This window comes from Nyctereutes procyonoides, unplaced genomic scaffold, assembly GCF_905146905.1.
Source record: "Nyctereutes procyonoides isolate TBG_1078 unplaced genomic scaffold, NYPRO_anot_genome, whole genome shotgun sequence".
In the NCBI taxonomy this organism is placed as follows: domain Eukaryota; kingdom Metazoa; phylum Chordata; class Mammalia; order Carnivora; family Canidae; genus Nyctereutes; species Nyctereutes procyonoides.
In genome coordinates, this window is record NW_026575133.1 from 53018626 (window position 1) to 53033093 (window position 14468).

The following is a 14468-nucleotide window of genomic DNA, read 5'->3' on the forward strand; positions in this document are numbered from 1 at the left end:
TGAGTTGAGACCAAACAGGAGGAGGCCACCTGTGCAGGTCTCAGGGAAGATGAGTGCGGGAGCAGGAAGTGGCAAGGCAAGGGCTCTATAGGGCCTGTGTGAGAAGTCCAAGAATCCAGTGTTGCTAGAGCATGAGGAATGAGAATGGGCAATGGGGGTGGCAGGCAAATGACAAACGAGGTAGGATCTGGTAGGCCATAGCAAGGAATTTGGATTTTATCCAAGTGGAATGGGAAGCCATTGAAGGGTTTCAGTTAGAGAAACAGTAAAATCTGGCTTGCATTTCCCCTGATCATCTCATTTCTTAGGTGGAAAGTGGATTATCATGGGTAAAGAGCAAATCTTTGGTGAGTACACCATGGGCCATTGTAGTTGAAGTGTAAGATACGGCGGCTCTGTCTCCAATGAGGTGCAGAGGGCGCAAGGTGGCCTTGTTGTTAGTTTCGGTGGGAGAATGAGAGGAAGGGAAGAACCCTGGGTAACTTCCATGTTTTGGGTGCTGTCTCCCAAAACTTGGAATACTGAAAGATGAGCAGGTGAATCAAGGGAGTTCTGCTTTGGCTATGTTAATTTTGAGGTACTTTTTGGACTAAGTTACAAATTAAAATTCCGCTAAATGGGTGAATTGAGAATGACCAATAACTCAGGCTGAATGATTTACTCAGAGGAGTTTACATTCCACGAGTCCCTGATAAGGTATGAGCGTGCGCATGTAGGTACGTGTGTCTAAAGGATATGTCTAAAATCCTGGTTTCAAATAACCCCTACTCTTGACCAATTGGTGGTAATATTGCCACCCACTGTAAATGCACTTGGACTATACAATTTGGGACTTTTGTGTATCTGAATAATGGGCCAGAGACTTCTGATTACTATTTATGAGGTAGAACCAACTTTTCAGCAGATGGACAAATTCTGGAGACAAGCAGAAGTACCTTAATCAAAATGAGCACAAACCAGTAAAGGCAAAGGTGTGTTGTGTGCCACGAGGCCGTGTTCTAGAGTTAGGTCGCCACCCAAGTGGCCACTTTAGTAGATAGAATGGCACTGCCTAGACTTGCAGATTGGGTTGGGTTTGGAACCTTGCTGGTTTGAGGAGCTTCTCTACACATTATCTGAAACCTCAGCTCAGATGATCAGGGCTTGAGGAGATGAGATGGAAGGATTGGAAGAGCAGAATGAGGGAGGAGGACAGGAGTGATGCTGGAGGATAGGCTGTGGCAAGAGTATGTGTCAGGGAAGTGAGCCAGGGGAGTCTTTGGCATTGGGGTGCTCTGCTAATGAGTGAAGGAAGGTGGACATGTGTGCAGTGCTTGTGCTCCTTCAGGCTGTGCAGCTTCCTGCTCTTCCTCCTCTGCCAGAAATGCCCGTACACCACTAGGATGGACAGCTTCATACAGCTTCAAGAGAATCCTTCCCAACTGGCTGACCATAGTTATGGACCAGGTGTGGAAGCTCTATGGTAGGACTTTATGTAGAAATGCCTACCTGCTTTCATCCAGGTGGTAATATCTTCTCAGCCTACTGGACTTCTCCCTGAAACCATCTTGGAGTACCTGTGACCTTCCCTTTGCACAGTGTGAAGTGGTGACTAGGGAGGCAGAGGCCTCCAGCATTGTTTGGGCAATGGAAAATTTCTTTCTAAACATGGAAAACCTGACCGCTCTTCTCTTTCTCCTGTTAAGATTTTATGGCCAAAGCGAAGATGGAGATGAATTTAATAATTCAATCCGCCAGTTATTTCTTGCTTTCAATACGCTAATGGACAGGCCCCTGGAGGAAGCTGTCAAGATCAAGGTTAGCATGGTATCAGCGTGGGTGCCTCTTTTAATGCTGTTGCTTAGGATGTTCTGTGACAGCAGAACTGGACAGGGTGGGAGAGAAACAAAGTGAATCCTTTTTTGTGGAAAGCCTGTAAATTTTAGTATGACTCATAGAAAGGAAGGAGTAAAACCTGTGTGTTAACTTTTATGTCCATTTGTATTCTCAAATGGCAGCTTGCCAAAGACAAACTATATCCTTTCAGACATCCCTCGAATGGCTTCTGTGGCCCCTGTGAACGCAGCCAATTGGTCCTGATGTTATAGGCAACAGGTTTTTACTAAGTTCCCCCCATTCTTCCCAGAAGGCCAGAGTCACCATCATGTTCATCATTATCAGTTTTTTAATGTAAAATATGCAATCTCTGAGGCTTCAGATCTGAACTTTATTATTTCTTCTTTGTTCTTTAGGGCCACTTAGTAGGGGAGATGTCAAGATCTTAACTAGCCTCCTTAGATAAAAAAACGAATTCCAAATAGACAGTATCTGTTGGTAATGAAGGAAGCAAAACAAATAAACAAAAACAAAGACATGGAAAGATGAATGGGTAAAGAAGATGTGGTTTATGTATACAATGGAGTACTACTCAGCCATTAGAAATGACAAATACCCACTATTTGCTTCAACGTGGATGGAACTGGAGGGTATTATGCTGAGTAAAATAAGTCAATCGGAGGACAAACATTATATGGTCTCATTCATTTGGGGAATATAAATAATAGTGAAAGGGAATAGAAGGGAAGGGAGAAGAAATGGGTAGGAAATATCAAAAAGGGAGACAGAACATGAGAGACTCCTAACTCTGGGAAAGGAACTAGGGGTGGTGGAAGGGGAGGAGGGCGGGGGGTGGGGGTGAATGGGTGACAGGCACTGAGGGGGGCACTTGATGGGATGAGCACTGGGTGTTATTCTATATGTTGGCAAATTGAACACCAATAAAAAATAAATTTATTATTAAAAAAAAAAAACAACTGTGCCACCTGACCTTTTAGGAAAAAGATTTTAAGAAATCGCACTTAGCAACATTTAGCTCTCCTCTCGACTGCAGGAGCATCTGCGTCCAGTTCCCTATGTAGATGCCAGCCTTTTCTTCCTGGGATTAAGTAGTACATTCTGTATTCGTCCTGCTTGGCAACTGAATTTGCTGTTTGGTATTTTTCTTACAGGGGGCAGCTCTGAAGTACCTTCCCAGCATAATTAATGATGTCAAACTTGTGTTTGATCCCGTTGAGCTCAGGTAAATAGCAAAACACATTTGCTGACTTTAACAAAGGGGTAGCTCCTTTTCTTGGCTGGGGCCTGGGCTGCTACACCTTCTGTTGTTCTTCGAACCCATATTAGCTGAACCCCTTCTTGTGCTCCGTTTCTGTGGAAGATATAAAAGAAGACACAAAGCCTGCCCCTGAGAGAGGTTTGCCCTCATCTCTGGGGCAGCAAGACAGGCAGACGTGAAATTAACTACAGAAGAAAGTACATAATAATACGCTTCCAGCCCTATACCTAAGTACCCCAGCAATGCAAAGTCAGATGGTGAGCGACACTGGGGTGGAGTCAGCCGGGAAAGGATTTTGCAGAAGTGAAGTGTTCAGGCAGGTCTGCAAAGCCCAGATAGACATGACCGTGCTTTAGCAGTTTAAACAGAGGCGGCCCTAAGGCCAAGCGCCATAGCGCGTGGAACACAATCTCAGCTTTCCTTCGAAGGGGCAGACTCTCAGGGCGTCTGGGAGAGATTTCCGGGGAAGACTCTCCACACCGAATCTCAGAGTAGAGGGGAACCTCGTAATGATACCTTCAGCGTGACAGAGTGCAAATACTGACCTCTGGGATTTCTCCTGCAGCGTGCTCTTCTGCAAGTTCATTCAAAGCATCCCTGACAACCAGTTAGTTCGCCAGAAACTTAACTGCATGACCAAGATAGTGGAGAGCAATCTTTTCCGGCAGTCAGGTATGTCTTCACCCAAAAACTACTGCTTACTGAAATTCCAGTCTTGCTCCTTCTTCAACCAACACCTGTTTTGCTGTTGTTGTTTTAATGTCAATAATGTCCTTACCAGTAGTTTGTTGGGACTTAGGGACCTCCTGAGAAACCCGTTTTAAGGAGCAGAGTGTGTTCAGTATTTCTAAGGGGATCTTAAAGAATAAAAGCACACATGTTTTAATGAGAACAGTCCAGTCTTTCGTTAATTAGAGAACTGTCCTCAAAATGGACACCCCAGAAAGTAGCAGGCAAGCAGGAAAGATGGTTCTTTTAAGCAAATGTGTCTTCTTTGACTTATATTTGTTGCATAACCTGAAAAGCCAGGAGGTAGCAGTGCAGGGGTATGCTGGTGCCACTCATCCTGGCTCAGGAGAGCGGATTATGCATATCTCTTCTCAACTTCCATGTTTGGTCATGTCACATGAGGAGCTGAAAATGGGTTACAGTGGTTTACACCACAGAAATTGGCAAACACTCTAAGTTATGGGTTTGGTGGGGGTGGGATGGGGGAGGCTTAGTGGGGGAGCCAAATCACCAGCATACTGCTGGGAGGGCAGAGGGCATGGAGGAGAGAAAACTCTTACATGGATGAAATACTCTTCATTTTGTAACTAGGGGCAAGTATGTAGCCACCATGCTTAAATCACTGAGTTCATGTCCCAAAGCTAATATGGGATAGAGGTCCAATACCTCTAGTAAATCCAAGACTTGCTAGAGAGGGTCCACTTTGGGAACTTCTTTTGGAGCTACTACCACTAGTTCAGGGACTACCACTAATTGCATGTTTTGCCTGGAGGGTTGAGGACTGGCACGACTTCTTAGATAGGGAAAGGTGAGTGGGTTATTGGTGGCAGGCCTCCTGGCCTTGCCCCACACTAGCTATGTAACTTCAGACACGTGAGGAGCCTTTGTAGGTCTTAGCCTCCATTTCCCTGGAAGGAAGGATTTGAACTAGATCCTATCAGTAGACTGTTTTGACTCTGATAGCTTCTGACCCTGTGAATGTTTGCTTAGAAATTCCAGCTGTTACAAGGACACAGTTGAGGGTGTGCACAAAGCTGGTGAATGCTCTTAAGTAGAAAACATACTATTACTAAACATCTTACTATACTATGAGATCTCTGCCTAAGCATGCAGAAAGGATATATAAAGTAATAAAAATGGGGGGGTTGAGCACAAGGACAAGCATGCACTATGTGGTTCCAGTTAGAGGAAGTATTCTCACTATTAATAGTCCTTTCTGTTAGTGTCCAGAACATCTGGCCTCGTCATAATAATGTCTTCGAATAGCGAAGATCCCAGAAGGAAAACATCATAGATAAAGATAATCTCTTATTTTCTGAAGCCTGCAAAAGGACATGATTGGCACGTCCTTAAAACACATTGAAATGTACTAGCAAAGCTCACGCGGTATTTACACAAATTTCAGAGTAAATTCTCTCCATTAGGTGGAAACTTTGAAACATTTTTTAAAAGCGTAACTTGCTTAATTTGCTCATTTTGTTTGACTTAGCCTTCAACTGTCAAGTTGGTGTATTTTTTTTGGTAAGCTAAAGACATTGTTGAATACTTGAAACATTTTTGCATGTATCCATGATAGGTGTAATTTTCTTAGCCCTTAAAATTAAGTTAGAGGCGCGAAGGCCCACGCCTGCAGTGCTGTGTTCCTGCTCGGTGGAGCTCTGAGGTCAACTGTGGTATCAGGCGGAGGGAGAGTTGCAGACAGAAGCGGGCATTTCAGGGGCTGCCGCTGCAGCTGCTGCAGCTGCTGAGCTGTGTGCATTCTCTCCCGCAGAGTGCAGAGATGTGCTGCTGCCGCTGCTGATAGACCAGCTCAGTGGCCAGTTAGATGACAACTCCAGCAAGCCCGACCATGAAGCCAGCTCGCAGCTTCTGAGCAACATCCTGGAAGTGCTGGACAGGAAGGATGTGGTGAGTTGAATCGTCACCCGGTGCAGACCACACAGCACACGCTGGTCCCTTTGCCCCCCCCCCCCCACGATGGCTGCACGGCACCAATGTTCCCATACAACAGAGAAACACCCTCAGCTTTGCCTAAGCCACTCGCTCACCAATATCTTTAGATTCAGTTCTGCTAAAAGAATTGAAGAACGCTCTGTCCCTTTTTCCATTGCTAAATTCTTAGCTCACTTTTCAAGGTCCACCCCAGTTTGGCCACAGCCTGCCTCATCCGCTCATCTTCCCACGGGCAAGTCTGCATCTCTGCTAGTTCACGCCTCAGCCAGAGGGATCCTGGAGAGCACCATTGCTTTCTCTGCCCACCTCGGCTCTTTCTCTGAGCCCCTGCAGCCCACCTTAACAATTTGTATTATTTATTTGATATTTATTATAGGTCATGCTCCCTTTCCTTTTTTTTTTTTTCTTAAATGTGTTTCTAGAAACCACATAAATTATAAATTTCGCTAAGGAATTTTGTGATAGGGGATTTGATTCCTAAGCCAGAGATTTTGCAACAAATAGACAAATGTGACTGATCATCTCCTCACGATAATATTTTTAAAAAGTGACTCTTATGACTCAGTAATCAAAAATACTAAAATGAAGCTCAAGCTATAGTTGGCAACGGCGTACCAGAGACTTTGGTTTAGGCAGGGCTCCAGTGTTCTAGAAGTATATGTATATGATCCAAAGTTAATCAGAACCATGGGAATCGAGGTGTTTGTTTTCTGATGCCGGTATTAGCATGTGTGGCTCTTTATCCTTACACAAATCTACAGGTGCCTCAGTTTCCATTCTGTAACATGTAGGAATTGTTCTAGATGGCCTCTTAGATCTCTTCTACTTCGGACACTGTTTCGTTTTATTTAAATATTTATTTATTTGAGAGAGAGAGAATGAGCAGGGGGAAGGGTCAGAGGCAGAGGGAGAAGCAGACTCCCAGCTGAGCAGGGAGCCCAACATAGGGCTTCATCCCAGGAACCCAAGATCATGACCTGAGCTGAAGGTAGATGCTTGACTGACTGAGCCCCCCAGGCACCCCAATACTTGACATTTTAATAAAATTGTATATAGCATATTTTAATAAATTGAATTTAAATAAAATTTTAAAATGTTGAGCATGAAAAACAAAACAAAAAACAGGAACTATATAGCAGTGATTTAGTTATTTCAAGGATTAACTAGGAGTTTCAAAATATCTGTCATGAAAAAAGAATGAATAAAGGCTTTGAAAAGACAAGTTGAATATTACTAACTTGGAGCTGAATGAGTACAAATCACCAAAAAAAAAAAAAAAAAAGGAAAACTAAGAATATGTATTTGTGAAGCACTGTTTGTTGTGTACATCAACCCAGCTCATTCCTGTAAGGGAACCTTTCTTTTTCCAGCTATGAAAACGGAAGCTCAACAAAGTTAAATAATTGCTCAAAGTGACACACGACAGAGTCAAAATATTAAATCCCTATGTTAGTCTTCTCAGGCTGCCAAAACACAACACCCAAGACTGGGTGGCTTAAATGACCGATATTTATTTCTCATGGTTCTGGAGGCTGGAAGTCCCAAGTCAGGGTGCCTGTGTGGTCAAGTTCCTGGGGAGGGCCTCCCTCCTGGCCTGAAGACAGTCCCTGTCTCTCTGTCCTCACATGGCTTTTCCTCAGTGTGTCTGTGGAGAGAGAAAAGGCAAGCTCTCTAGTGTGTCTCCTTAAAAGGACACTAACCCTATAAGACCAGGGCCTTGCCTTCATGACCTAATTGTCTCCCAAAACTCCATCTCTAATACCATCACATGGGAGATTAGAGTACCAGCATATAACTTTTGTGGGGTATAAAAAGTAATTTTTATTTAAGTAATCTCTCTGCCCAGCACGGGGCTCAAACGCATGACTGTGAGATCAGGAGTCACATGCTGTATCAATTGAGCCAGCCAGGTGTCCCCAGCATATGACTTTTGAACAGATTTAGTCAATAGCAAACTCCTTGACTTGAGTCTTTTGGGTTTTTTTTTCCCTCCTACTCAGAAGGTGGCAAAAACGTTGTATTTTTGCCTTCTACTTCCCATGTACATAGCTAGTTATTCGGGGCCATCCCATGTGCTCAGCGTCAGGACTGACTTCTCATGCCAGCGAGGGGTCCCCCCAAAACTAGGTTGAGTTGGTGGCCACAGTGAACTTGCAGTGAGTGTGTGTGGCCTGGGTTATTGGGATGGCATCCTCTCTGCATCCCCACGCTCATCTTGTACATGCTATATCCAATCATTTTCAATTGATTCCTTAGTAACAGTATATAGTAATCTGTGAACTTATTTTTCCCCCTTTGGACAAGAGATTGCTTGAAGGGAAGAGCAAGAATGAGAATTAGAGAAAACTCACCTGTCCAAGGTTTTTTTTTTTAGGAAAAGCAAAGCTGAGTCAGAAGAAGTGGTATCAATTCCTGTGTTTCCCCCGTGCAGGGCCCCACGGCGACCCATATCCAGCAGATAATGGAACGACTGCTGAGAAGGATCAATCGGACTGTGATTGGGATGAGCCGACAGTCTCCCCATATCGTGAGTATCGCGACCACGCTGCCACCACTACTTCCCAGTGTTCCATCTGCCTGTTGGGAGGCCCCAGACCAGTAGTGTCTTGGGATCAGATTCCCACAGGTCCCACTCGCCCCAGTCCTGGTCCACAATCTCCACCGGCCTGCTGTGCCTCACAGCTGCCTGGGAAATAAGTGGGCCCTAGGACTTCACAGACCTCCCTAATGATGGGATGACCTTGGTTCTAACTGCCCGCAGATCTTGATTCCAGCAGTGATTTTTCTCTTGAGAGAAAAGGCTCCCGCAGGGTGATGGGAGGGGCTGAGGGAGAAGGGTTTGGGGGACCTTGTCTTGCTCATATTGAAGATTAGACAAAGCCTGTTGTAATACGTTCCAGCAGAGATGGAAACGTGTGGGCAACCCAGGCAGGCAAGCTCAGTACCTATTTGACCTCGTGCTCTTCTATTTGTTTAATATTTCATTTAAGGAAAACATGAGGCTTTGTGAGTAGAAGATGAAGGCTTGTGGTGGCTTCCTCCGTTATCTCAAGTAACTGGGTTCTGATTCTCAATATGTGGTGCACAGGCTCGTCTGGATCTACCCTTGTTAGAATGATAACAGGAGCACTACTCCTAGCTGTAGTGATGATAAAGTAGTAGTCATTAGCTGAGTTTTGTTTTTTGTTTAATCTGCCAGAAATTATTTCAAGCAGTTTACATTTCATGGAAGCTTCATACAAGATCCTTGGAGGTAGTTCTTTCTTTAGCTGCATTTTTTTCAAATCAGGAAACCTGCCGAGAGAGGTTAAGAAATCTGCCGGAGGTTGCAGAAACACCAGGGGTTTGAAATGGTTCTTGAGTCCCAGGCAGCCTGCCTGCTGCAGAGGCCTCGCATGGTGGCTGCCCTCACCCCAGGCAGCTTAACCAGGTTATGTTTTCCAGCTATGCACTGTAGTCAGCAGGAGAGGAATTCTGATCACTTCCATCTTCCCCCGCACTATACTTCCACTGCTGTCTAGCATGCTTGTAGATTGGTGCCCTGTGGTACCATCCAGCCCTTTTGGTTTTAAGAAAAACAAATGTTTGAAAGAATTTGTGATTAGCATGTTTTTAGAAATGTGGAGGTTGCTCTGGCCTCTTCCTCTCTACCTGCTGGGCCTCAATTAGATGTCAAAAAAAAAAAAAAGTAGTTTGCAACCAGGGGTAACTGTTGGAAGACCATGCTGTATCATCATTAAAATGAGGGATCTTTTACTTATGATATTAAAAGCTACAATTCGATCTCATTTAGAAAACAGAATGAAAAGAACCATCCCAAATGGCTTTAGTAACCAAAAGCCATTTAAAAATTTTTTATTTTTTACTTTTTTACAAAAGCCATTTATTTATTCAACAAATAGATGTCAAGAGACTGCTGTAAGCCAGGCACAATTCTAGACACTGGAGGCATATTAATGAACAAAATAGACAAAAATCACTACTTTAGAGAAGTTTATATTCTAGCATAACAATAACAAAAAATAAGGTATATGCCATGAAGAAAAAAAAAAACGAGCAAGATAAGGGCAATCAGGGTGGGAGAGTTACAAATTTAAACTAGGTGATTAAAAATGGTTTGCATGAGAAAGGAAAAATTGGACAAAGACTTGGAGAAGTAGAGGAGGTACTGTGGAGGTATAGGGAGGGGCTTTTCAGCAGAGGCAAGGCCAGGGCAGAAACCTCAGGATGTCCCTTGTAAGATTCACATCTGGTGACAGAGCTGATCCAAATAGGATTGTAGAGAAGTAGCCACTAGGTTAAGATTCAGGGTGATCAAAAACATAATAAAGGATTCAGATCTCTTACTAAAGGTGTAGACGCTAGACATACCATTCATTGTTATTGTCAATCCATTGCTGCCATGTTTTTAAAGAATATAGAAATAAAGGCAGGTTGAGAACTATGTTGTTTAGGAAATGATATATTGGTTTTCTAATACTTAACATGTCTTAATTTAAATTTATCTCTTCAGCTTCTTTTAGTAATGAAATTGTTCATTATCTTACTTGTTTAAACCAACTCAAGAATGTTGGCTAAGTGTATTTAAAGAGAAGGGTGGGGATTTGAATGTCAAAGGAGCAGGATACTTGTCCTGTTTCTGTTAAAATAAGATGATGGGAGTGGTGATGGCTGAGATACAGGGAGTGGTAAAGATGCCAAGAAAAGCAAAGTAAGAATGCAGGAGAAAGATAAACATAGGAAGGAAAAAAGCAAGGGAAAGACAGTCACAAAGAGAAATATGCAAATAATAAAAATGAATATCGATATATGTGGCTTAATATAGTTGAGTCTCATACTCAAGAATAGTTAAATATTAGAGGATCTGTTCGGGGCACCTGGGTGGCTCAGTAGGTGAAGCATCTGACTCTTGATTTCAACTCGGATCTAGATCTCAGTCGGGGTCATGCGTTCAAGCCCTGAACTGGGCATGGAGCCTACTTTAAAAAAGAGAGAAAAAATTATTTTCAGCAAGGATTTGTTAATTAAATACATCAGTTGGATAAAAGGAAAAAAGCTTTGTGACTATGTCCAAAAATGCCAAAATATATGATGAATATAACATGTATTCCAAATTAATGGAAGGAAATGTTAACATGCAATCACCAGGCAACCTATTTATTCTCCTAAAAGGGAGAATCAAGATGTTAAATCTCAACACTGTTTAGCATTTTTCTATAAATTCCAGTCAATATTATAACACACATGCATATATTTACTAAGTATGAGTATTGAAAAGTGACAAAATAATTTTCATAACTGTCATTATTTTTAGTGAAATGATTACCATTTCTAGGAAACACAAGAAACTTAACACAATCTTAATGGAAATAATGAACAGTTTATTAAACTGACCAGTTTTAGAATAAACAGACAATATTCAATGGCCTTTCTACAACAACAGTAGCTATTTAGAGATTATAAAAGAAAAATCCCATTCAATTTAGTCATGAAAATATGAGAGTAATATGAGTTAAATGAATAAATAAATTAAAACTTAAAAAATTAAACCAATACAAGATACATCTAAATGAATAGCCCCATTGAAGTAATAGTGGAGGATTTGCTTGTCATATTTGAAAACATTATAATTAGCTACAGTAATTAAAATAGTGTTGGACTAATGGAATAGAGTACATATATCCACAGAACAGAATTGAGAGAATTTAAGAAGAGACTTCAGGTTATATGAAAATTCTATTACCATTCAATAGGGAAAGTGAAGATTTTTAATAAACGTTATTTGGAAAATACATGAACGGTGTGGAAAAAAGTTTGACTTTTATTTCATGCTCTATCCAAAAAAATAAATTTCAGATGGTATGAAAGGTCAATGTAAAAAGAAATAATAAAAAAATAATAAAAAATAATAATAAAGCAGCTAGAAGAAAACATAAATTAATCTATACTTTTAAAAATTCCATTATAATTAACATGCAGGATTAGTTTCAGGTGTACAAAATAGGGATCCAACAAGTCTATACATTTCTCAATGCTCATCGTGATAAGTATACTGTTAATTCTTTTCACCTGTACCTATTTTTCAAGACCTATTTTTAAGAGAAAAGAGATTTATGAATTTTCAAAAATGGAAAGGATACTATAAAAAAGTTTATTAGAGAAAAATATTAAACCCCTATATGTGAAAATATGTATATAAGCAAATTAAATGTCAAGCACCAAACCCTAAAACTTATTTGTAAAATAAGTGCCAAGTGGCTAATAGCCTTAGTATAAAAATACCTATTATAAACCATTAAAAAATATATATATTTTAGTAGGAAAATTGGTAAAGAATACGAGCAAACAGCAAAATGAGAGAAAAATAAATGGCCAACCAACAAATAGACAGATGTGTAATTCAGAAGAAAGGAAATGCAAATTAACAAAAATGAAATTAAATAAAATGCAGAGACCCAGAATAGGCAAAGGCCTGGAGAAACAAGTAGTGTTAGATACTGACAGGAATGCAAACTCTGTGTGTTTTGGTACTATATATAAGAAGCCTTAGGACAGTAAATTTGCATTGCTTTATAATTAGAAAAATAAACTTTTTTTAAACAAAGAGACTAAGACATTCATTCAGAGAGTATTCTTTCATTGTTTTTGTGTTTAGAAAGTCATTTTCTCCATCCCTAAAATAGTTGTATATTCATCTTCTCTATGCCAATTCATTTAAATAACTATGTTAATATAGGAGGGCATTTCCCCCTAGATATTTGCCCACTGGCCAGAAAATTAAGTCTGTGATTCAAATATGGTGGGACTAGAGGAAAACACATTGAATATGTAATTCTTGACATCAAAAATATAAATTGGGGAATCCCTGGGTAGCTCAGCGGTTTAGCGCCTGCCTTTGGCCCAGGGCGCGATCCTGGAGTCCCGGGATCGAGTCCCACGTCGGGCTCCCGGCATGGAGCCTGCTTCTCCCTCCTCCTGTGTCTCTGCCTCTTTCTCTCTCTCTCTGTCTATCATAAATAAATAAATAAATAAATAAATAAATAAATCTTTAAAAAAAGATTTAAAAATATATAAATTGATGTTAATCATCAAGCTCTTCAGTCCCTTTCTTCAAACCACATCCATAATCACAGGTGCATAATAACCTGCAGGAGATAGCAGTCTGAAGGATTCTGGAGTTAGAAGAATGACACTGAAGTGCTCTAGCTGGGAGCACTCATTTCCCTATCTCTCTGCTCTTCCATTCTCAGTTTTACCATCTCTGTTTCCTCCTTGCTTTCTTCCAAAATGAAATTTGTGCTATTTCACACATTTCTCCACGGACTACAACTCTGTCTCAACCAGAAACTCAAAATCCCCAAGTTGTTGTGTTGTATTTTATTTTATTATTATTATTTTTAATAATAAATTTATTTTTTATTGGTGTTCAATTTGCCAACATATAGAATAACACCCAGTGCTCACCCGTCAAGTGCCCCTCTCAGTGCCCGTCACCCATTCACCCCCACCCCTCGCCCTCCTCCCCTTCCACCACCCCTAGTTCGTTTCCCAGAGTTAGGAGTCTTTATGTTCTGTCTCCCTTTCTGATATTTCCCACACATTTCTTCTCCCTTCCCTTCTATTCCCTTTCACTATTATTTATATTCCCCAAATGAATGAGACCATATAATGTTTGTCCTTCTCCAATTGACTTATTTCACTCAGCATAATACCCTCCAGCTCCATCCACGTTGAAGCAAATGGTGGGTATTTGCCATTTCTAATGGCTGAGGAATATTCCATTGTATACATAAACCACATCTTCTTTATCCATTCATCTTTCGATGGACACCGAGGCTCCTTCCACAGTTTGGCTATTGTGGACATGGCTGCTAGAAACATCGAGGTGCAGGTGTCCCGGCATTTCATTGCATCTGTATCTTTGGGGTAAATCCCCAACAGTGCAATTGCTGGGTCGTAGGGCAGGTCTATTTTTAACTCTTTGAGGAACCTTCACACAGTTTTCCAGAGAGACTGCACCAGTTCACATTTCCACCAACAGTGCAAGAGGGTTCCCCTTTTCTCCACATCCTCTCCAAAATTTGTTGTTTCCTGTCTTGTTAATTTTCCCCATTCTCACTGGTGTGAGGTTGTATCTCATTGTGGTTTTGATTTGTATTTCCCTGATGGCAAGTGATGTGGAGCATTTTCTCATGTGCTTGTTGGCCATGTCTATGTCTTCCTCTGTGAGATTTCTGTTCATGTCTTTTGCCCATTTCATGATTGGATTGTTTCTTTGGTGTTGAGTTTAATAAGTTCTTTATAGATCTTGGAAACTAGCCCTTTATCTGATACGCCATTTGCAAATATCTTCTCCCATTCTGTAGGTTGTCTTTTAGTTTCGTTGACTGTATCCTTTGCTGTGCAAAAGCTTCTTATCTTGATGAAGTCCCAATAGTTCATTTTTGCTTTTGTTTCTTTTGCCTTCGAGTTGTTGTATTTTAACTGGTGATCTAGCTGAGATCTTAGAGTCAGTGTCTGATGACCTGCAGAATTCTGCAAATCGTACTATTAAAGGGGTGAGCAAAGCCCTCCACATTCCTCAACTCAAACCTGGAAGGAAGTCATTTTAAGCAGAAACAGCAAAGCATGTGCCCTTTAGACCTTTAGGATGCAGAAAGTATCCAGGTTGGTAGGGTCCCTGTTTTGGTAG

At 41.3% G+C, this 14468-nt stretch overlaps 1 protein-coding gene across 1 annotated transcript in view; it reads left to right on the top strand.

The window, feature by feature from the left end:
• DOCK5 (dedicator of cytokinesis 5) overlaps window positions 1-14468 on the top strand; it is a 210529-nt gene that overhangs the window by 139951 nt on the left and 56110 nt on the right. The window contains exons 23-27 of the mRNA XM_055299886.1: window positions 1686-1797; window positions 2988-3058; window positions 3660-3766; window positions 5595-5731; window positions 8208-8303. Coding sequence (XP_055155861.1) covers window positions 1686-1797; window positions 2988-3058; window positions 3660-3766; window positions 5595-5731; window positions 8208-8303 — 523 coding nt within the window. The remainder of the gene's footprint in view (window positions 1-1685; window positions 1798-2987; window positions 3059-3659; window positions 3767-5594; window positions 5732-8207; window positions 8304-14468) is intronic.